A 23,371-nucleotide genomic window follows, 5' to 3' on the forward strand; every position below is an offset into this window, starting at 1 on the left:
TCACAGTCATTAAGAGGTAAGCAGGGCAGGGTTACAAAAAACAAAATTTATCGCAACCGAAAGCAATCATGAAAAGGAAAAGAATGTTTTAAGGAAAGCCACGGTAAAAAAAAATGTCTTAAGAAAAATCAGCTAGATGATACAATATCTTATTAAGTCTGCATAGCATATGGCATTTCTATTACATACCTGGCCAATATGCCTTATTCCTGGCCAAACGCTTTAAAGTATTATGTTTAGTTATTTATTTTTACACAAAAACATGAAGCTTGCAAAACTAATTGTCCAATGAAATATAGCAATTGCGTAATTAGTGACTAATTTCTCACAAACACGACAGATTTCTTAATTCAGTATTTAATTAAAATCTCCCTTTTCTCAATCTTTTTTTCTCAACAGCTTTTTATTAGAAACTCCATGCCGTATGTGATACAACAGCCAATGGCACAAAACCAAATAGTCTTATCACTAAAACATAGGTCTGCGTAGTATGTGGTTGCGGGATACGGAGCATATCCAGAACACGTAATCTGATTGATACGACGTTTTCGGTGCATACGTCCAAAGTGTTTGACCGTGAGCTTGGCAAATTTTCTCTGCTTCAGATCGTTCAACTTCCTGTAAAAAGAAATACAAAGTTCGTGTATGTACTCATGGCCATGAAAGAGATTAGACTAGAATTAAAGATAAGAAGATAACTTACTCCGCTTGGGTCTGTACAGTGCAACCATCCCGAGGATTTGCCAGCCTCACATAAAACACTGGAAAATTGGCTCACCAAATCCTCATTGAATGTTTCAACAAAATTAATTTCAATCATTTCTCGCGGGGCGATATAGAAGAGTTTCGTTTTGGACTCTTCATTCTTCTTCTTAGCCTTGAATAATCAGACATCCTATTACAAAATGCATACTAACACAACAGTACACAATAATCCATCGACTAACAGAATTTTTTATGGCTGTTCAGTTTAATAATTTAAAAGATACAATGACATACGTCGTGAAAAATTTGATTTGAACTGCTCCGGCCGGCTTCTTTGGCAGAAGCCAATGGTCGTTCAAAGTAGTTTTGAACTGGTGAAGCATTTACGTTTAACACCAGGAACGCACAACAGATAACTGACACAACAAGCATTTTTGGAAGTGTCCAAATAAAACGACGCGAATCTGAAAACGAATGAAATGTTGCGGAGGCTGGAGAATGATGCATCAGCTCCGGTCAGAGACGCTCTGATATCAAACGAGAATATGTTTTGCTAGTTATTATCCACGAAACTCATCAATGTTTTCTTACCAGGCTAGCCTGGGTACATTTTATGATGATGCCTTGAACTGCTTGATTGCATGATTTCTTGTTTCAATGTCCAAGTCGTGGCGTGTTTCCAATCACGTAGCATATAGTTTAATCAGATGTACTCTGTGGTAGTCGTGGTTTATTTTTTTTTTTTTTATTCATAAATAATAAAAAAATAAACTACAGGGAAAATCAAGTAAACAAGGCATGCAATGCAAGAAATTCTATACAGGTTTATCGCTGTTCGCAGCCACAAATCTTTTCCCGTTGTTATCGCTGCTGCGTCAAAATACACTTTCCAATTGGTTGGCTGGCAATCTCAAATTTCCGGAATGTTTAGTATTTATTGACGATTGAGACTGTGCAGCACGATACATTTTACATGGAACTCATCTGTTATTCCAAATTATTAAATCCCAATAAGCAAATATTTAACGGAGTAACAAAAGAAATATTTGTCGATAATTAATTTTGACAAATAAAACAGACACTATTCATATCATCAAAACACGAAGAACAATAGACACTACAGCAATTATGATTCGCACATTTTTTGAATTCAGCAGTTTCAGGAAAGCCACAAACGGCACAATAGCGTCGAAACAAATGCAGGGTTTTTGCTAGACCTAGAAACGTTCGCTTTTTAACTGATGCTTCCTTTTCTGCAAGAATTTTTCCCATGTTAGCGATACTTTGGCCACGCGAAGGTGCTCGAAAGGTTAAAGTGATCTTTGGTCTTTTCCTTTTCTTCAATAGTTTGTTGTACAAGTACTGGATACGCTCGCTGTTCCTCTCCGGATAGAAATAAGCCACAATGGAATGGCGGAATCGGAGACAATACGCTTGCGATAGAACGGCTAATGCTAAAATAATGTAAACAACGACAAGCACAATTATACTATCATTAGATATCTTGCGAGGAATGGCCAAGCATTGTTTAGCGTCGAAAAAAAACGGTATAGCTAATTCGAAGTTAACTGAATCCACCCGAAAAGTGGCAGTTTCGTTCCAGCCGCTACTTTGGTTGACATTTCTGACGACAATGTCCATAAAAGTATATAGGGTCCAATCGGCCACGTACAAGATGACTGTGAAGACACAATGGACCAAGTAAAGGATCAGAGAAATGAAAAAAGCTTTTCGTTCAATAGGTGACATGGAGAGGGAAACGGAATCAATAATTTTCGCTTTTTCACGGAGATGTAGCGGGAAAAGCGGAGGGCTACCACGTTCACAACGATGGCGATCGTATCGCTTTAGTAACTCTGTTGCGTAGACGTTGTCGTAGGAAAGAATATTCAAGAATCGATGATAATAAAGCCAGCACGAGAAAAGCAAGTAGAGCAGGCTGAAAATGGTTGCCAACTTGAGAAAGCTGACAACATTAAAAAATTTTCCGATTTGGGTTCTAACTTCATTTTTGACGTTGTTGTGTGTAGTATGCAGTTGGAGTTTGGCTTGATTAATCGTTTGATTGACGTTATTGATATGGTTCTTGACTTGATCGAAACTCACAGCGTCTTTAACTGTTTGTTTCGCCTTTATTTAAAAAAAGAAAAAGAATCAGCTATGACTGGTGGCAGTTATGAACCAAGCTATACATCATACCTTTTGTTTTATTTTAGCGGCAACGGCACAACGGAAAATTTGGCACCAAATCGATGATATTTCTTCGCCGATACTTGTGACAGCTTCAGTGCCTTCTTTCACTTGATTCAAGTGATGCACACTGAAATTCTGTTTGAAATTATGTATCGACATTTTAATGCCTTCCTTGATGGCTTGCGTCTGATTGACAGTCATGTTGCTGTAACAGGACAATGACTGTGAACTTTGTTTCATATTGTACGTCAAATTGCCGAGTGGACCAGCAATTAATTGGGTAACCAATAGAGCGATTAAAATGGTTTTTCCCTGCCTAGTGCCGAGCGAAGGCACCACCAGTGAGAAAATGCAACGACTGTCGTAAGAGAATATCAGCAGTAAGGTAACGGCTACAGCCACAGTTAAGGCCATCGCGCTTGCAATCCATAAATGGAAAGAGAAAGAGAAATGTAAAATGGCCATGGCAAGTAAACCGTACAGGATTCCGACTATTAAGATCAAGATAAGTTTAATATTGCGGAACTTATTTGTGTCACTGTAGAGGAACCGACTGAAACATTTGCTGTTTGTCGATTTGAAATAACTGACAGACCAATCGAAATCTTCTGGATCTTCCGAGTTCTCATTGGTCGGTCCAAGAAGATCCTGCCAGTCGTTCACGAGACCACGGAGGGATGGCCATTTGGACATTGTCTCGGAAGGCACAGAGAGAGATGGGCTTTTGAGTGGCTCATCTTTCGTTTCAGGTATTACAACTAGTGAAAATGGACTTTTCGGGGGTTCCTCCATTATTTTGAACTGTTCTGCATGAAGTGCAAAGCTGAACTACGTTGTTATTTGGCTGTAAACGTTTATGTATAGCGCACGTTCAGGATATAGTTGTGAAACAAAATTTTTTCTCATTGGACGTCTACCGAATTCGTATGTTATGATAAATAACGATTTCCCGCAATTTCCGTAGCACGAATCAATCCGATTAAGCTTTTATCCTGTTGGTGGTTAACCCTGACATTTCCGCGTTGGTCGCGACCTTCCCCATGTCTAACTTTTTTTTTAAGCTTAAAAATCATAACAATAATTTTTGTCAATAAACAATTCAGCCAAGCGTGAAATAAGTTTATTGTTTTTATAGCACATTTATACCCTTGTAAGCATTCTTTGATGCATCAATTGGATAATCCCAGCTACGTAAATAATCTTTAATAACGAAAAAGGTATTTTTAATGGTGAGGCGATGTGAAATGAATCAAATGAACTAATCAAATAACATTAAACAGAATTAATGTATTGTATGAAATTTTTAACTCAAGAAAATACGAAAAATGGAAATAAAACAGCCACACAAAAAGAAACAGCAAACAGAAACACCTGAAACAGACTATAGATTTTTTAAATGGCCTAAACGAAACCTCAAATTTGCAAAGACTTTCTTCATGCCTGGTAGAAGTGGTAGCACTGGCATCATACGCACGATTTTTATATAATTCAAGTTGCACGTCTGCAAAGGCTGAAAAATGTAATCGTCGTTGGCGTTGGCACGTCCAGCCAATCTCAACAAGGGGAGAAAGTATTAATCGCAAATCGAAAGGAAACATGGTCTTTGGCGCAGCATTCAACGAAAGAGTTTATCATTCAGAAAACGTCGAGAAAAAAATCCAAAATTCAAAGATAGTGAGAAAACAAGTCGAGTAGAAACAAAGTAAATGAAAAAAGGACCATAAAGGAACTAACCCTTTAAGAGGAGAACGAGTTTTTGATCTTCCTTGACATCACGTCCACGTCAATGTCGATCTAGACCCCCATACCCCAACACGACCCCACGATCCGATTCAAGATCTTAACCTAACTTAAAACTAACTTAAACCTAACTTAAACCTAAACTTAAACCTAACTTGAATCGGATCGCAGAGTCTGTGACGTTGTATGAGAGTCTATGATCGACATTGCCATGAAGCGGATGTCGAAGAAATTCAAAAACTCACCCTCCCCTCGTAGGAGTCAAATCCTTTATATACGCCTTCTTTCTTTACTTCTGTGCCGCTCGTTCTCGTTTCCTCAACACGTTTCGATTTGGGTTCCCTTCTCGTTCGCTTTCTGAACAATGCAGAAATTCGTTGAAAGGGCGGTGTTGTTTGCGGGGACTGTTTCAGGCGCTTGAATCGGCTGTTTGTTCTTCGTATTTGTTATGCGGTAACTGTTTCTTTTTCAGTGTGTTATTTTTCTTGATTTAGGTGTAAACCATGATCGAATTTTACGTAAAAATTGTTGAAACTTATTTTTCTTCATGGTCTTTTCGGGCACTTTCTACGTTTCAGCATTTTCGGCGACCTTTTCTTATTCGTCATTGGGCTCTTCCGTTTACTTGCTGTTCGACATGATCGTCTGTCACTTTAGATGCATCATCCGGCTTTTCCAGTTCAGCAGGAGGCTCTTCTTTTGTTTTAAATTGAGGTAATATATCGTCGCTAGTGTCAGATTCCAACAAAAATGAAACAGAAACCCTAGGTTTCAACAATTTCAACAATTAGAGGTTTAGTAAATGCAATTGACTCAGAAGGGGGGATCGGCACTTCTATTATTACAGGGGCAGCTTCAGTGGGTGAGAAATATGAAACCGTAGGTGTTTTATCTGTATGCTGGTCTTCATCACGAATTCTTGATAGAAACTCAGTGATAACAGGTTTCATTACTTTCTCATTGCCGCTCGGTTTCTTCACAGGAAAATCGAATCCAATCGAAGAAACCGAGGGCGAATGAAATGAACGGCTTTCCATTCTTTCCACTTTGATCCCAATTTCTCAAATTTGCTTTTCTTCTTGGTAATTGTTGCAGTATCATTTTCTGCAACAGTAGGTTCTTCTTCTACCACTGGTGTTTCTGGGCTCAATTTGTTTGGTATCGATTCCCGTTTGTTGTTTGAATCGGAAACAGATACAGCGCTTTCCTCGTTTTCAAAAATTTCTTCAATTAGAGGTTTAGTAAATGCAATTGACTCAGAAGGGGGGATCGGCACTTCTGTTATTACAGGGGCAGCTTCAGTAGGTGAGAAATATGAAACCGTAGGTGTTTTATCTGTATGCTGGTCTTCATCACGAATTCTTGACAGAAACTCAGTGATCACAGGTTTCATTACTTTCTCATCGTCAATGGGTGACCGATCGGCAATCAGTAAACTTTCTTCATGAACAATTTTGATGAAATCGGACTTTTTTTGTTGTGTGTTAATGTCCGCTGAATCTGGGCGCAATACTTCCAAACCAGGAGGTAGAACTGGCATAATTATTTTAGGTAAATTGTCGGGTAAGCCGATCTCTGGTGTGTCCTGGTTACCAGCAGTAAGTTCTGGTTTGATTTCCACCGGTGGTAACGGCGCCCTACGTGATTTGGTACTCGGTCGTTTCTGAAGTTTATCAGCATGCGGTTCTGAAGGCTGGACCGTTGACTCAACCAAGTCCGTTGAACTAGTTTGAGAAATTGCCTTTTCCTGTTCTAGCGATAACACCTCCAAGGGAGCGTTTTTCTCGTTAAACTCCATGTTGATTTCAAACTCACCGCTGCCTTTTCCCACGCAATTATCCGGTTTATAATTCTTCTTATTCCTTTGGTCTTCTAACGCAGCTTTTAATTGCATCTTCATAGAATCAAGGATAGTATTGACTCTATTGAGTTTAAGTCGAAGCGGTTCCATTTCCATAAGAGTTCCATATTCTGGTAGGATCGTTACGTGATTGGTTCCAATGAAATCCACTTGAACTGTCGTAAGCTCTGGTAGTTCTTCTTGCAAGTCAGTTGGTTCAGTTTCAGTAACTTCCTCTGGTATAGTGTGAAGGAATCGGTTACTGTTCGTTCCACTGTTGTAATCATATTGACACGAGCAGTTAATGTAAATTCGATCTTGTGTCCAATTTAAATACAACACTAGGAGAAACAAGCAAAAAATTAGGAATCCCAATATATCGTCCATTTTTAGATTTTGGTGATTGCTGTTTTAAGCTCAAATATTGCTTGCTGAATTATGGCGATAGGCGCTTGCTATCTCATATAATATTTTTTTTCTTTTTTATACTTTATTAATCTGAGATAGCAAGTGCTAATGGCTTGGTAGCAAACCACCCTTTCCCCGAAAATTCTTTTTTTGCAAAAATTAAACTTTAAATTATTTTTTATATCGATTCGTAACAGATTTTTCATAATGGTACACATCTATTTCAAGTGAGAAAAAAATCTTAAAATGTTATTTGGGTTAATTATCTTGCCGATTCCACTACCGAATCGAGCAGTGGATACAATTTGCACGGTACGCAGAAAGCAGCCATGGTGCTGTTACGAACGGTTCCGACTGTTATGCCTTTCGTAGTACAATCATTCATTATTATAATTTCAATAGAAAAATGCAAACTTAAAAATCTAGAATTACAATTTCCATTACCACATGATCTGTTAAGGTTTAAGGAGATGCGTAAATTGTCGCAGGCTCGCAGTTCCTTCATCCGTATCGGAAAACTGCGAGCGGCAACGTCGTTTGTTGTGAAGTTTTGTCTTTCCACTTTCCACGACTTCTATTCTCTTTCCGTTTTGTTTCACAACCTGTAAAGAGCCATTTTATTTTCTTACTCTAAGCTTCTTTTGGGCGATTTAGCAACTTATTTTATCCGTTCCCTGGCGTTTATTCCTTTGTTTCTTGTTGAAATGGACATTGTTGCTGACAAGTCTGAACGCGTCAACTGTCCATTTGATCCTGTTCACGTTATTGAGAGACGGAGACTGCAGGCACATATAATAAAATGCAAGCGTGTAAGTAATTAATTATTACTCGAATCAATTTGCCCAGATTTAACTAATTTTATCAATAACTCTAGAATCTCCCTGAAAACCATGACTTTGTTCAATGCCAATTTTGGACTTTACATTATGTGAGGAAACATGATCTCGAAGCACATTATTCAACATGTGAGCATGCCTTAATGAAACAGGCAACAAAGAGGATGGCATCTGGTAACATCTGAATTTTAAGCATATTTTTCATCTTATTTATTAGATTGTTTATCTTATTATTTTGTTTATTAGCTGAACCATCCAGATTTAGAGAGCCTAAACTAATTTACAATGATACCACAACAACACAGTCTTCATTTACAGATGAATCATGGGATATCCCATCTGATCAACCTACTTTTACGCCAGAAGCTTTAAGAGCACAAGCAACACACATGACGTAAAGAACTGCTTTCTTTTTGTTTAATTTTAGAAGGAAAACCGATTATAGTTAATTACTGAATATTACAGGATTCCTCATGGGTTAACAAAATCAAAGCGAAGAGAGTATAGAGAACAGGAACGTAAAAGACTTCGAGAACAAGAGTAAAAGCTTTTACCATTCACACTCTGTATGTTTTTAAACTAGTGTTTGTTCATTTTGGTTAGAGCTGCTGAGCTTCTTGTAAAACCTGAAAAGAATTTGATGCCAGGAACTTCAGCAGTCATCTCAGAGCCAAATGAAAATCCAAGAAAACCAGGTACTGCAACTTTGCACCAACAGTTACCGTTAATATAACACATCGTGCTGTCTGAAATGCCTTACAGAGATGCCGGCCAACCGCCCCGTAAATGCGTCGTTTATCTCGTCCACTGGATCAAGTTATCCTGATAGTTCTGCCGGATCGTCTACAACCTCGAATTATACTTATGCTGGTCTCCCCCAGTACGGGCTATCCCATCAAGGCATGCCACCACCTCACGAGATGCCCACTTCCCATAGAATGCCTTCTCACGGGCAGATGCCTAGCAGGGGAAGGGGATATTTACGTGAGACATATTTCAACCTAATTAGGTTCAAACAATTTGCATTTATATGAATTCTTTTTCAACATAGTTTCTCAATCAGCGTGGAATGACGACGCACGACAGTCATACCATCCGTACGTTATAAATTTTAAATTATCTCAACAAGTTTGCGTATTCATACATGTACTCCATTTTTTCTAGCTATCCCTATAATGGGATTCCATACCGTTATTCGCCAGATGATTTTCCTGGCTTTTGAAGCTACGAAGTTGATCTAGTTTCGGGAAATCTCTTATTACCCTGCAGTTTTGCACCTAAAGGTTTCTGAATTGAGCTTTTCCTATCTTTGACTTTGAACGACTTCTTCAATCTTAACTTTTGACTTATACTATTTTTAACAAATTTGACTTCATTTTAGCTAAGGTATGATTTACGTTAACCAAACTGATGGTTTCCTTTATACTCTTAAAACTATTTTTAAAATGAAGTTTGGTGTTTATTGTACGTGATTCGAAACGTCTTGTTGGCACAGGATTTAAACGATTTCTTTTACAAGTACCTTTCCATGTTTTATCAAACTTGGCCAATAAGTTCACATATTTAAAAAAAAACTAGAGCTCTCTTTGCAGATCGCCCTGGTTTCGACAACTTGAAAATAGGAAACGATGCAACTGACATCGCCAACGGCTTGATCGCGATAGCAGGCATGAATCCAAATCGCTATCTCGCCCGAAACAAAAAAACACGGGTAGGGAAACAGGTAGGGACGGAGTTCGCCTGAGCTCCTGGCTGTTGGCGTTGTTGTATAACATAACGGGAGGCAAGCTGCACAGGGCAGTCAGTGGTCAGAGGTAGAGTACTCAACTTTTGTGCATCCCATTTCCCGAAAAATCGAAAAACATTGAAATACCTCAGTCGCTTAAAGTGGCTGGTTTCAGAAAATGACAGTGTCTGTGACCTATAGCGGATTGCATTGTGTTTCCTTTCTCTATGTGTGTTTGATTGTATTCGTAGCGACATGGGCCCAATCTCTAGAAACGGAAAATGTCGCGGTGTCACAAGGTAATTCATCAAAAACCGGTTTATTTCCAAGGCCAAAACCTGGTGAGCCACTCCCATTTATTGGGCATTTCACAATCCCCGTGAAGCGACAGACAACAGTGGCAGAAAATCTTTCAGCATCCAGTTTCCTAAACCAATGTCCTTGGAGCTTAAATTGAGCCTAATCAATTAACTAATTTATTATTTGAATCTGATCAGCTAATGGCAACCGATCAGGTTTCGTTGGTCGACTTCAGAGTCAAGCAGACATCATACCGGACCATGATCCAAAGCATCATTCCTGTATGACTTTTGACGGACAGCCAGGTACCTGCATGTCAGCACGAGAATGTTACCCGTACACCAAAGTTCATCAGTCTCTAGGTCCCAGAGATACGTGGGTTATCGGCTCTCTGGGAACCTGCCATTTGTCCACGGACTCCATCGGACGACAGGTTTACGATTCTTTGAAACTATTGCAACAAAAATGCATCTTTTTTTTTCAATTCCAGGGTTCCGGAATCTGCTGTAATTCACATCGTGAATTGCGACTTCCTCAGGTGAACAATTTAACTTACAATGAACAATTGCTTCATCAGCAAGAAATGCGACGCATCAGCAACTCCGCAGGCTCCAGAATCGTAAATGGAAAGCTTTCCGCATTAGGAGAATTTCCTTTTATGGTGAGTACTTGGGATATCATTGAATTAAACGTGTTTTTAACTATTATTGGAAAATATTTGGCTTTAAAACAGATAGGTATCATGCGAGGAAAAAACGTTTTTTGCGGGGGATCGCTGTTGGATGCTAATCACGTTTTGACAGCTGCGCATTGCGTTAGCGGGTAGGAAATAGTAATAAAAAAAAATTTTTAATGAAGAGCTTGAATCAAAGTTTTTTCACAGTTTATCACCTCAGAATATACTCGAACTAACCATCATTCTTGGTGCAGTCGAATTAACTGACCCCAAAAGAGTGACTAGGCGGGTAAAGAGCGTTATTCGTCACAGGCAATTCGACAACCGCAAATTGGTAATGAAAGCTTTCACTTTCTTAACAATTAAAATGACTTATGATGGCCAGTCTTAAAATAAATTGCTGAATGCAAAATCTTGATTCTAGCGCAACGATATTGCCCTGCTTACGTTAGACTCGCCAGTTGAATTCTCCAGCGTCATATCGCCAGTTTGTCTTCACGATAATGTCACACACGGCTACGTTGGAAAAGACGTCGTAACCGCTGGATGGGGCCGGACATATTACAGTACCTAAAAATGATTAATTCTAGAAATTGGAAAGTCAATGTAATGCACCTTAAATAAACAGAGGGACCGAAATCACCAGTGCTACAAAAAGTGACGTTGCAACTCAAATCACTGGATGATTGCCGGAAAAATTTAGGAGTTCAATCGCCAGGAGGCGTCCCCGATCATTATATCTGCGCATGGGCCCCCACTCGAGATTCGTGTGCCGTAAGTTAATGCTACGTGAAACTCATAAAGGCTGTTCTAAAGACATTCCATTCATTGAATGATTTCTACGCTTATAGGGTGACAGCGGAGGACCGCTGATGCTTGCAGAAGATGGTTGTCAAATCGGCGTCGTTAGCTGGGGTATCGGATGTGCAACCAATACTTACGGAGTCTATACGCGGATCTCTTCTTTCCGTGATTGGATCGATAAAAATAAAGTTCGTTTTTGAATCGTTGTTTCTGGTGTCGTTAAATACAAACTTTTGTCATTTATTTTGTCTCAGCATATTGGCAAATCTTTTTACATGATCCTGTGAAATCGTATTTTTAATTTTGCCTCTAGCACTATGGTATCTTTGTGTTTTGGTACTACACCTGTGAAAACTGTCGCGATTGAGCTTGGGTGGGATTAGATTTTTTATTTTACGTTATTTCGTGTATTGACTTAAAAAAGCGCAATTTTTTTATTCCAGTATGTGTAACCTAATATAACGTAGGTGGACGGAGGCTATTCAATTGTCCTTGAAATTTGGCATATGTGTACAAAGAGATGGTTCCATGTACCATGCTTGTATACCTTCGACTGTGGACTTTCTCAAGGGCATTGTATGAAGAGCTTCACACAAATCGCAAAATGCTGTCTTGCTCGTCTCATAGAGGTCGTTGACACGATAGTGTGGCTTCCACCAGAAATACTCGGCGTACTAAGTGTCATTACGATCCAACTCGTTCAGATATTCAGCCAGCTGACGGGGAGTGTAATCCAGGGCATTGATGTAGGAGTGTGGTGGAGCAATGGCAGCATAATCAACTCCCCCAAGAACAACGGGCACTATGTTTCGGTTCATCATTTCGAAGAACTTTTCAGTGACGTATTCTTCACAGATGGAGTTCTCAAAGGACAAGTAGAATTTATAAGTTTTCTCAACCAGATGATAGCATACCTTGCGGTTCTTTTCTCTAGGACAAACGTCCCTGCCACCACACGATTGTCCTTTACTGATAATGTCTACCATGGCATATTTTTTCAATATTTTAACATACGTTTGTCTGTTGCTTCCAGCGTTACAGTTAGTTGCCAACCAAACAGCTAGTTTTGTCTTTCCCTGTGCTGGATTGATGCCTGATCGCATCATCTCTTGTCGCATGGCCATTGCTTGATCCATCGTGCTCGGTGCGCTGTCCAAAGGAATTATTTCGCCGTACTTGAGGTGAAAAGTAGATCCTGTTCGATAAGTCATGGTCCAGTTGAAATAGTTGTCAAACACCTTCAAGTTTCGGGGCATGTGTGATGGCGGCTCAAGAGTGAACATGACAAAAATTTGATCTGGCCTTCGATTTTTAAACTTGTACGGAATATTCTGTGTCGGTGGATGAATCATTATGGCGTCGAAATCCTCGTGAGGCATGAGGCTGGCATTGTGAGTGATGAGGCAGTCAAGAATTCGGCATCCTGCGTTAACGAAAGCCTTATTACCTGATCCAAATTTATATCCCCAGAATTCTTTCCATAGTAAAATGTATTTAGTTTCTTTGGTTATTAGATGAAAAAGCTCAGAATGTTCTACAACATCGTGATATGCAGCGTACCAATACAGACACATTGACACCATGACAATTAGAAGAACAACTTGTAAAAGTTTACGTTGTTTAGACATAACCATAAATTGCATCACAAAAGATTAGTGGGTAAAGATAACAGTAAAAGTATTTTTGCACGACACACCTGATATGTTTCTGCGCTGTTATTTTAAAAATTCTAAGTTGTTCTGAGTATGGTAGAAATTGGGCAGGCAAACGAAATAAGTAAACGAAAATGTCGTTTCGCTATTTAAAAGTAGAGATAATAACTGTTTTAGTCTCAAATACCAAATTTCGACTGATGAATTTGCATCTCTCTTTGAGTCATGTAACCCTTTCGGTAATGCCAAATGTCTCCGATAGTTGACTCCATTGTTTCATTTGTGCGAGAAAATTCTCTCCTTGATTGTGATTGGCTCTCCTGGAGAACTCCGAACGCCATTGTTGCCAAGAGAGATAACAATTTGGCATGGCTGTCGATTCGGCTACATGTAGTTGCCGGCATCGCTTGAAGCCAAAACGCCCTCACCACAGTTTAGCCGTAGCCGAAAACTAAAGTCCAATGAGCGTTTCAGCTCATTGGACTTTAGTTTTCGATGAATGAATATGTATAATAATAAAAATCTTACAGTCGTGGATCACATTTGTTTTTTCATTATTCTTTTATTGTGCTTTATCTGCTACCTTCTCGTAGATGTTGTTTGAATTTGAGCTGTAGAATCTCTTTCTTCTGCTGATTTTAACTAGGCTAGTTTGGTGCAGTAATATACAAAGCACGGTACACGAACTGTGGAAAAAGAAGATGTAAAAGTGACCTTCATCAACGATTTGTATGTAATGATTAATGTTTTAAATCGAGATAACATAAGGACGGAAATCCAAAATTCCGCCTTAAAATAATGGCTTCTGTTTTCGTAGAGTATGATTGATTCTAAATCATTTAAATTGCTTCAACTTATTTGCAAAATTTTTCTATTCTACACTGCATCAAAATAGTATTTATTTTACCAAAAAATCTAACAGTTGTCTTTAGAGCTTTGAAATATATATATATATATTCACAATGGCCGAAGGAAAGGGTTTACAAAGTTTTCCTTTTCATGAACACAAAATTTTGTTTTCATTGTCAGCAAGTTTTTAAAAGTTCAAAACAAGAGCAGAAAAAAAAACCGGTAGCTGTCGGTAGTTTCATTTTTTAAATTTATTTGTTATCATTTATGTATTTTTTGAAATTTACATTTTTTATTTTTATAGTTGGCATTACTGTACGTCCAAATGGTGGGAAACTCGCAGAAAATGCAGATGGCAGTCAGTGGTCAACTGGCCATACGTAGAGCACCCGGTCTACGCATACCATTTCCTAAAACATTGAAAAATCTCAATCGTGATAAGTTGCTTGACTCGGCTTGAATTCTGAATAAGAAGGTGCTTCTTAATGACCAAAGACTGTATCGTGTTCATTTTTTCCGTGAATTTCTGATTGCATTCGTAGCGGCGTGGACCCCAATCACCTGACTGAGCCACTCCCATTCGTTAGGACATTTCACGAACTCTGCCAAGCGACAGTGAGCAATGGCAAGAGGCTTTTCAGCAACTAGTTTCCTACATCTAAATTTGGGAAGGACCTTGGTGCTTTAGTTGAACTTAATCTATTTACCAATCTAGTTGAACTATGTAAGACAATGGCGTTCATCGATCGACTTCAGAATCCGGCAGCCATCAAGCTGAAACTTAGTTCCTGTGTGTCTTTCACTGGAAAACCACGTACGTGTGCGCACGAGAACGTCATCCACGCACCAAAGTTCATTAATCTCTCGGTCATGAGAGATACATGGGTTTTTGGTTCTGTGGAACTCGGATGTACAACCAATGCGTACGGATTCTATACGCGGATTCTTCTGTGACTGGATCGATAAAAATAAAGTTCGCTTAATTTTTTTTTCTTTCTTTGTGGGTATCATATTACACAAACATAATAATTTATTTTGTATTTCTCTTCAGAAATATTTCTACAAGATTCGTTAAAATCGTGGTTTTGTTTTGTCTTTAGGACGATGGCATCTTCGTGATGTTCTTGAACCAAACCTGTGGAACCTGTCGTGATTAAGTCGGGATGGGGTCAGGAATTTGTATATTTGATTTCTTTTCTGCATTTTCATGTCTTTACTTAAAAATGTGCAACTGGTAAATGACAGACACTGAAACCAGAAAAGACGTTGGTGGCTCCTGACAGCGGCTATTCAATTGTCCTTGAATATTGGAAAATGTCTACAAAGAGATGGTTCCAACAACCATCTTTGTAAACCTTTGACAGTGGAGTTTTTCAAAGGCGTCGTATGAAGAGCTTCACATAGATCACACAAGGCTGTCTTGGTCATCTCGTGGAGGTCGTTGATACGATAGCGTTTCTTCCACCAGAAATACTCAGCGTACAAAGTGTCATTACGATCCAACTCTTTCAGATATTCAGCCAGCTGACGAGGAGTGTAATCCAGAGCGTTGATGTAGGAATGCGGTGGAGCGATGGCAGCATAATCAGCACCACCGAGAACAACGGGCACTATGTTTCGGTTCATCATTTCGAAGAACTTTTCAGTGACGTATTCTTCACAGATGGAGTTTTCGAAGGACAAGTAGAATTTGTAACTTCTTTGCAATGTTGAAATAGTTGTCAAACATCTCCATGTATCTGGGCAGGTGTGCTGGCGGCTCGTTATTAAACATGAGAAAAATTTGATCGGGCCTTCGATTTTTGAAATTGTGTGGAATTCTCTGCGTCGATGGATGAATCATTATGGCATCGAAATCTTGGGGAGGCAGAAAACTGGTATTGTAAGTGAGGAAACAATTGCTGATTGGGCAATTTGCGTCAATAAATGGAGAACGACCTACTTCCAATTTATATCCCCAGATGTTTTTCCACATCAAAATGTTTTTAGTGCGTTTGCCAGCGGATATTCTTTCCCATTTGCTTTTGTCATAACTTGATTCTTTTGTTCTGCTTCCTATTTGACGAAGAAGTCCAGGATGTTCTACTTCAGCATAATATGCAGTGTGCAAATATAGACACATCGAAATTAAGACGCTTAATAGAAAAGCCCGCAAAAGTTGACGTTGTCTTAACATAGCTACAAACGCCATCAGGAACGACTAATTGGGAGTCGTAACAGTGTTATTACTTTTTCACGATACACCCGAGATGTTTCCTGTGTGTTTTATAATATGAAATTCTTCTGTCGTGAGTTTTTAAGAAATTAGGAAGCACAACGAAATAGGTAAATGAAAAGGTCCGTTTGGTAACGAAAAGTGGAGATAATTACTGTTTCAGTCTCAGGTACTGAGTCTCGACTGATGAATTTCGCTCTATCCACACTAGGTATCCCTTTCTCAACAGGAAAACCTTTTCAATATTCTGATTGGCTCACTCAGAAAACTTCTGAACGCCACCACTACGGAAAGAGTGCAGTCACAGTGCTGTTGATCGGTCGGCTGCATCAGTATTCTAGAAGCTAGAAAGCTTAACGTGGTAAATAAATATTTTATTATTTACAGTTCAGCTGTTAAAGCCGAGTCCCCATTGGATTTAAATTTCGACGAACAAATGTGTTTAACTGCAATCGTGGGTGATAAAACGTTTACGGCTACTACTATCAAAGAAGATACAAGTAAAAATAAAGATTAATTTAAACGCAATGAATAGTTCTTAAAAATAGCAATCCTTTCACGTAAATCTTGAAATGGAACTTTCAGAATTAAAAAAATGTGCATGTGTGAAAGTTTTCTTTTTTCTTTTTTTGCAATTGGCATTGCTGTAAAACATGATGGAGGAGGGAATTGCAGAGGGCAGAGGGCAGTTCGTACTTCGTGGTCAGTGGTAGAATTCCCAAATTGTGCGTTTCTTTTCTGAATTATCAGAAAGTACCGAAAGATCTCAGTCGCGATAATCGTCCTGGCTTCAGAAAAGGGCCATTTTTAGTTTCCTTTTTTCTTGCATTTCTGATTGTATTCACAGCGACGTGGGTCCAACCTTTAGAAGATGTCATGGGACATTAGATAATCCGTCAAAATGCCGGTTGTTTCCAAGGCCATTTTTTTTGGACTACTTGTCAGCTCCCTCGATAAACAGAAGGCAGTGTCAAACAACCTTTTGAAACTAGTTTCCTGTATTTACATTTCTTGTCTCCTTGATATTTTAGTTGAATCAAATCAATTTTTCCATTTAACTGAATTTTTAAAAATAAAGAAACTGATTGGTATTTGTTGATTGACATCAAAATCCGATAGCCAATAAAAACAGAATCGTGAGCCAAGGCCTCGTTCCTGTATGACTTTCGATGGACAACCAAATACCTATGTGCATGGGATGTTATCCATACACTAAAGTTTCCTATTTTCTCTGTTACGGGGAAACATACATTTTTAGTTTCCCTGTAAATCTGCTGTTTGTCCACGGACAACGCCGGTTTAAATATTTCTTAATAATTCTAATGAAAATGGAAATTTTATTTCTTTCTTTTACAGGCTCTGAGAACTACAGCAATCGTGAATTGCACCTTCCTCAGGTAAAAAATCCAACTTTCAAAGAATGATTGCTTTGCCAACAAGAAATGACGACGTATAACTGACTCCGGAGATTCCAGAATCGTAAATAAAAAGCTTTCGCATTAGAATCATTTCCTTATATTGTTAGTATTTCAACCATAAACTTAGTAAATAATCCATAACTTGAACACAATGAATAACCCTTGCTATAGGGCTAGGCTTCGGCCTACCCATGGGTTACCCGTATCTGTTTACTACCGGCACGTACTAGCGCGAAGGCGAAAAAAAGCTAAAAATAAAAGAAAATAAAAGATTTTACGTGGATTGTGCCAGAACCTTCCGGTATTAAGCTGGTCACTGGTAACACATAGGTTATCTGGGGCCGAGCCCTACCTTGCTAATAGCTTTCCACTAATGTAAACCTTGAAATGGAAATGAAATGATGAAATGAACATTCAGAAGTAAAAAACATTGTGGAAAGTTTTACAGTGCTCTTCGTACTGTAGAGTGTACTCATTGGACGTAAAAAAAAATCCATTTAATTCCTTCCTTTTTTTTTGCAATAGGCATTGCAGTAAAACATGATGGGGGGTTACAGAAGGCAGTTAGTGGTCAGAGGTACTAGAGTAACCAACTTGTGCTTTTCATTTTTTTTTAAACATTGGAAAACATGGAACGATCTCAATAGCGATTAATGTCAAAGCTGCAGGATAGCTGCAATTCTTAATTCTAGGACATTTGTCCCGGCCACCACATTTTCCTGCTCTGTTGCTTTCAGCGTTGCAGTTAGATACCATCCAAATGGCTAATTTTGTCTTTCCCTTTGCTGGATTGATAACCACTGGATTGGGCCGGACATATCAGCACTTACCGGTGACAAGTTATGGAAACTGGAAGATCAACATAACGCAATTTAGATTAACTGAGGGACCAAATCACCAGTACTGCAAAAATTGACTGCTGCAAAATAAGCGAATATTCTCAAAAGAGCCTGTAGGATTTTAGCGTAGCAAAAACTTACGGCATACGAATACTACTAGGAGTTCATGCACAAACGCAATGTTCGTTAACACCTCTGGGTTTATTTATTTATCTTTTGTCAGGTACCTGTGATTTACGTATAGAGGGTGAAGGGGTGATAGTAAAGATCCGCTTGTGTTAGCAGAAGATGGTAGTCAAATCGGCGCGCCATAAGCTTGGGCGTTGGAGGATGTTCAACCAATACCTAAGGAGCCTTTACGTGGATCTCTTCTTTCCGGGACTGGATCGATAAAAGTAAAGTTCGCTTTCAAAGCGTTTTCTAGGTATTCTAAAATTAAAACATTTCAATTTATTTTGTATTTCTCAGCATGTTGACAAAGCTCTCTACGGGGTTGATAAGATCGTGTTTTTGTCTTTGCCTCAAGCAACATCGAACCTTCTTTATTTTTTGGAACTAAACCTGTGAAACCTGTCGTGACTGCGTTGTGGGTAGGTAAAAATTTGTTTTCGATTAATTTCTGTTTTGCACTCCGTAACTTTGTAAGTACTTATTCGCAAGACATATGAGATGTTTTTATTACGCTGTTTTTTTTGGTTTTTTTTTTGTTTTTTTTAGCAAAAATCGCCGGTCTTGAGTATCAGAGGTCTCAAATACAGAGAATCGACTAATGTATTTCGTACTCCCCGAGAACCATGTAGCCCTTTAACAATTGCCCGAGGTCTTCGCGAGTCGATTCTATACCATTGGGTGTCGCAAAAAAAAAAAATCTTTCTTTTATTCTGATTGGCTGTTCCGGAGAACTTTCGAACGCCACCAACACCGAAAGAGACGGCTATTTACAAGGCTGTCAATCTGTCAGCAGCATCGCTTTAAAGATAAAATGCTTTATGTGGTAAATATTAAGTATTTTTACAATTCATCGATTTTAGTCCACGTTTGAGGTTAACTTTCGACAAAAATGTGTACACAGTTACCGTCATGGATGAAAGCTCAAGTTTTTCGACGTTTTTGCGGTATAGCACTAACTTTTCTATTTTATTTTTCAGTTGGCATTGCTGTAAAAAATTATGGTGGGAAAATTGCAGAGGGCAGTAAGTGATCAGAGGTAGAGTAACCAACTTGTGCCTTCCATTTTTTGAAACCTTAGAAACATATTGAACGATCTCAATAGTTCCTTAGCTTCAGAATAGGACAGTGTTTCTAGCCGACTACGGATTGCGTTTTGCTTCCCTTTTTCTTGCGTTTCTGATTGTGTTCACTGGAACGTGGGCCACATGCCAGAAACTCAACTTGTCGTGGTGACAATAGACAATCCTTCAGAATACTGGTTATTTTCAAGGCCAAAAAACTTGATTGTGCCCTTCCCATGTGTTGTGACATTTCACGAGCTCCATCAAGCAACAGAGTTAGATGGCGAAAAACCTTTTGACAACTAGTTTCCTGAATCTAAATTTCCTGGTGTCATTGACGCTTTATTTGAACCTTAAGAATTTACAAATTTGAGAATTTCATAAGACAATGGTGTCTGATTGGAGTGCGCCGATCGAATAAAGACTTCGACAGCTATTAAACAGGATCTTGAGATTCTCCAATTTGCCATAGGCATTTTCACACATCTACATGGGAAAACACGTCGTTAATTGCTGGTTGGGGTTGGACCTGTTACAATACTTACAAGTGTTTGTGGTTTTCTTTTGTTTGTTTTATTTCCTATTAAATTTTAAGTCAATGTAATGGAGCTTAAAATTGCTGAGTAGTACACCCACCAGGAGGTATCCCTATCACTACATGTGTGCATGGTCCCGAGGTTGAGATTTGTACAAGTAATTTCTTCTTTAGCTCATTTTGTGTATTGAATTAAAAGGCGTGACTGTTCAATTCTCTTAATTTGCAACTCAATGAATCACTGGTGGCTCCTGACAGTCCATTCAGTTTTCTTCGAAGACTGGATTATTTACACAATGAGCTTGTTTCATGTACCAAGTCTGTAAACCCTTGACTGTGGACTTTTCTAATGGCGTTGAGTGAAGAGCTTCACAGAGATCACAGAATACTTGTCTGTTTGTCTCATAGAGGTTATTGACACGATAGTGTGGCTTCCACCAGAAATACTCGGCGTACAAAGTGTCATTACGATCCAATTCGTTCAAATATTCAGCCAGCTGATGTGGTGTGTAGTCCAGGGCATTGATGTAGGAGTGTGGTGGAGCAATGGCAGCATAATCAACTCCCCCAAGAACAACGGGCACTATGTTTCTGCTCATCATTTCGAAGAACTTTTCCGTCACATATTCTGCACATATTGAGTTCTCAAAGGCCAAATAAAACTTGTAGGTATGTTCAATCAGATCGTAACAAACATCTCCGTTCTTATCTCTAGGACATTCGTCCCGGCCACCACATCGCCCATTTTTACTGAAAATGTCTATTGTGGTAAAGTTTTGCAATAATTTAACGTACTTTTGTCTGTTGCTTCTTGCGTTACAGTTGGATGCCAACCAAATGGCTAATTTTGTCTTTCCCTTTGCTGGATTAATGCCTGATCGCATCATCTCTTGCCGCATTGCCATTGCCTCTTCCACCGTGCTCGGTGCACTCTCTAATGGAGCTATTTCGCCGTACTTGAGAAGGAAAGTAGATCCTGTTCGGTAAGTGATAGTCCAGTTGAAATAGTTGTCAAACACCTCCATGTTTTGGGGCATATGGACAGGTGGCTCGGTGGTAAACATAACAAGCATTTGATCTGGTCTTCGATTTTTAAATATGTGCGGAGTTTTCTGCGTCGGCGTATGAATCAGAATAGCGTCGAAATCTTCGTGAGGCATTAGACTAGCATTGTAAGTGATAAGGCAGTTGCTGACTCGGCACCCCACGTTAACAAATGCCGTACGTCCTAATCCAAACCTGTATCCCCAGAAAAGTGATTTCCATAGTAAAATGTTTTTTGTGCCTTTGGCTACGGATATTCTTTTATATGTGTCATTGCCATATTTTGATCTGTTTGTTGTGCTGCATATTGGACGGAGAAGTCCAGGATGTTTGACATCAATGAAGTATGCAGCGTACAAAAATAGACACATCGAAATTAAGATGCCCAGGAGAAAAATTTTTAAAAGTTTACGGTGTTTAGACATAACTACCAATTCACTAGAAACGATTAATGTGAGCCGTAAAAGTATGAGTGCTTTTACACGGAATACCTGAGATTTGTCTGAGTTGTAATTTTTCGTTTTTACACCAAATCTCCCGTCCCTTAGTGTGACAGAGATTGGACAGCAAGTGGAAGTGTATAAAGGAAACTGTTGCTGCTGTGGTCAGATAACAATCGATTTATCAGTTGTTTGCATAATTTTCGTTCCGCAGATAGTCACGACATAAGCGTTTTTAAACTGAAATTTTCCCTGTGAAAAGCTTTTAAAGGATGGAAACAGGATCGTGTGTTTTCCTGCTATGAATTTAGAGCCACCTAAAACAAACACAAATCGAAAAACGAGAAAACTGTAACAGACCCGCTTCGTGGCGTTCCAAGGACTAAAGATTCGTCTGTGTGTTGTACGTAAACGTGTGTTGTACGTAAAGAGTGATGACTACAGTTCTAGCCAATTGCTAGATCTGTGTTATCATACCATAGTTGCTGCAACTAGCTTTGCTTTTGGGGGCAAAGCTCTTATCTTTAACTGCGTGAATGGCAGATCCATTTCAAAACGATGTATAAACTTAACGTCAGATGACCCTTAAATATTATATCGCTCTGACTGAGTGTCACATTAAAAAAAGTTGACACTGATGAATCAAAGCTTTCAATCTGATAATGGCTTCAGGGACGCAGGTAATTTTACCTGTCCAAAAAACACAATGAGGCTAGCTTTCGTGATCTAGCAAAAATGACCTAGGTCAATGTTTTCTCTAGAGAAAGGTAAGTGATCTCTTCATCTGATAATTTTTTTTAACGCTGCCGACTTTCTAAATTTCTAACCAAAAGTTCAACGATGTTCTTCCTGACCAACGTTGGCATTATTTTAACTTTGACGTGTTGTCCTCTGAGGCAATCGACTATCGAATCAACAAGACACGTGCAGCCCCAAAGCAGGCTCAGCCATCTTTACCTTCTCTCCTATAAAATGCCAGTCTAGAAACTCTTAAATTAACGTCTGATTGTTATTAGTGTCTGAAGAGCAGCCGAATGAAGATGGTCACCTCTGAATTGTTCAAATTGCCTTTCCTTCTCATTTTTTGCTGTTACGTTCCCTCCTGCCCAGCCCAGCTGAGCAGTCAAATTGTTGAGCAGCTGTTTATTCTTAGTCCAAAAGAATTGCAATATCGTTTCCCATTATTTCCATCTAGAATACCTTTCGGTTTGTCAACTTTCTCCACTTCAACTGCTGTTTTGATCAGTTTTTCCCAACATCAATGCATAGCAACAGCAACTGCAACCGGAGCTTGTCGCCGGTCGCATCAAACGACTACAATTTCGAACAACCCAAGTCTTGCAACGAGGTTCTCTGAGACACCGATTCAAGTCAGGGCTACTCAAGTGCTAAGGTGAGTGAACTTACTAAAGTGTTCATCGTATTGCGTATTTCTTGTCTAGAGATTGAGTGTAAACGACCTTTCTCCGTTTCTGTTAAAATACAGCGAGGAGATCTTACAACTGCAAACCGCTGCACCTCCACCTATTGCTCAAGATGGCAAGATCGAGGACAGCGAGGTGTCCATAAGCACTACTGTGGAACCAAACGATACCGCTCTATTTGGCTGAAAGAAATGCTGTGAGCCAGGATTATGCATGCTGTACCGCCTGTACGAGCAATAGAATTTCATCTTGTTGGGTTTCATAAAATTTCGATCTTCACAAATATACTGACATCGCCTTTCTTGATGTATTCATTTCATCACGGAATCAGTTTTAATAAACTAATCAGGAACCCTGAAACCATTCCGGGCGGTTTCATTTTATAGCAAAAGACGTTCTTTTCTTTTCAGAAAAACTACAAGTTAGAAAATTTCAAAGGACGCGTTTTAATTTCTACCGCTAGATGGCGAGAAAATGCAAAAAGAAGGCTTTTGG

General features: G+C 39.1%; 6 protein-coding genes and 1 long non-coding RNA gene across 11 annotated transcripts; 3 read left to right on the forward strand and 4 right to left on the reverse strand.

Annotated features, from left to right (window-relative positions):
- Nucleotides 1-382: 382 nt before the first annotated feature.
- Nucleotides 383-1,249, reverse strand: LOC116924073. Its single transcript, XM_032930652.2, has 3 exons — nt 1,000-1,249; nt 704-877; nt 383-618 (listed from the first exon to the last, which is right to left on the reverse strand). Exons 1-3 carry the CDS (start codon nt 1,210-1,212, stop codon nt 469-471), a joined length of 537 nt encoding a protein of 178 aa, XP_032786543.2. The 5' UTR covers nt 1,213-1,249; the 3' UTR covers nt 383-468.
- A 371-nt stretch (nt 1,250-1,620) lies between these two features.
- Nucleotides 1,621-3,739, reverse strand: LOC116924072 (dendritic cell-specific transmembrane protein). Of its 2 annotated transcripts, XM_045173959.1 has the most exons (3): nt 2,905-3,739; nt 2,710-2,835; nt 2,025-2,159 (listed from the first exon to the last, which is right to left on the reverse strand). In XM_045173959.1, the coding sequence occupies exons 1-3, from the start codon at nt 3,688-3,690 to the stop codon at nt 2,154-2,156; spliced, it is 918 nt and encodes a 305-aa protein (XP_045029894.1). In that variant the 5' UTR covers nt 3,691-3,739; the 3' UTR covers nt 2,025-2,153. The 2 variants fall into 2 exon arrangements, with proteins under 2 accessions (XP_032786542.2, XP_045029894.1); XM_032930651.2 differs by having other exon boundaries at nt 1,621-2,835; nt 2,905-3,738.
- A 3,688-nt stretch (nt 3,740-7,427) lies between these two features.
- Nucleotides 7,428-9,243, forward strand: LOC116924077 (protein D7). Its single transcript, XM_032930659.2, has 8 exons — nt 7,428-7,695; nt 7,761-7,896; nt 7,969-8,116; nt 8,188-8,262; nt 8,326-8,417; nt 8,485-8,706; nt 8,774-8,819; nt 8,887-9,243. Exons 1-8 carry the CDS (start codon nt 7,591-7,593, stop codon nt 8,942-8,944), a joined length of 882 nt encoding a protein of 293 aa, XP_032786550.2. The 5' UTR covers nt 7,428-7,590; the 3' UTR covers nt 8,945-9,243.
- A 147-nt stretch (nt 9,244-9,390) lies between these two features.
- Nucleotides 9,391-11,471, forward strand: LOC116924075 (chymotrypsin-2). Its single transcript, XM_032930657.2, has 8 exons — nt 9,391-9,747; nt 9,946-10,181; nt 10,239-10,409; nt 10,482-10,570; nt 10,632-10,758; nt 10,849-10,990; nt 11,053-11,198; nt 11,276-11,471. Exons 1-8 carry the CDS (start codon nt 9,627-9,629, stop codon nt 11,426-11,428), a joined length of 1,185 nt encoding a protein of 394 aa, XP_032786548.2. The 5' UTR covers nt 9,391-9,626; the 3' UTR covers nt 11,429-11,471.
- A 107-nt stretch (nt 11,472-11,578) lies between these two features.
- LOC116924076 (alpha-(1,3)-fucosyltransferase C) lies at nt 11,579-13,305 on the reverse strand. Its single transcript, XM_045173960.1, is given in 2 exon segments — nt 11,579-12,860; nt 12,925-13,305. A coding segment is annotated over 1 exon segment (1,146 nt). The 5' UTR covers nt 12,857-12,860; nt 12,925-13,305; the 3' UTR covers nt 11,579-11,710.
- Nucleotides 13,306-14,752: 1,447 nt separating this feature from the next.
- On the reverse strand, nt 14,753-15,568 carry LOC116924078 (alpha-(1,3)-fucosyltransferase C; the record flags this gene model as incomplete). The annotated part of the gene is made up of 1 exon (XM_032930661.2): nt 14,753-15,568. A coding segment is annotated over one exon (549 nt), but the record flags the coding sequence as incomplete, so codon positions are not given.
- Nucleotides 15,569-16,311: 743 nt separating this feature from the next.
- Nucleotides 16,312-23,236, forward strand: LOC116924081. Of its 4 annotated transcripts, none has more exons than XR_004394743.2 (8): nt 16,312-16,444; nt 17,301-17,423; nt 17,888-18,424; nt 18,487-18,596; nt 18,670-18,791; nt 18,919-20,637; nt 20,791-22,845; nt 22,939-23,236. It is a non-coding gene; the product is annotated as an uncharacterized LOC116924081 (long non-coding RNA). The 4 variants fall into 4 exon arrangements; XR_006646861.1 differs by having other exon boundaries at nt 18,186-18,424; XR_006646860.1 differs by having other exon boundaries at nt 17,301-18,424.
- Nucleotides 23,237-23,371: the final 135 nt, after the last annotated feature.

Source organism: Daphnia magna, linkage group LG5 (genome assembly GCF_020631705.1).
Source record: "Daphnia magna isolate NIES linkage group LG5, ASM2063170v1.1, whole genome shotgun sequence".
NCBI classification, from domain to species: domain Eukaryota; kingdom Metazoa; phylum Arthropoda; class Branchiopoda; order Diplostraca; family Daphniidae; genus Daphnia; species Daphnia magna.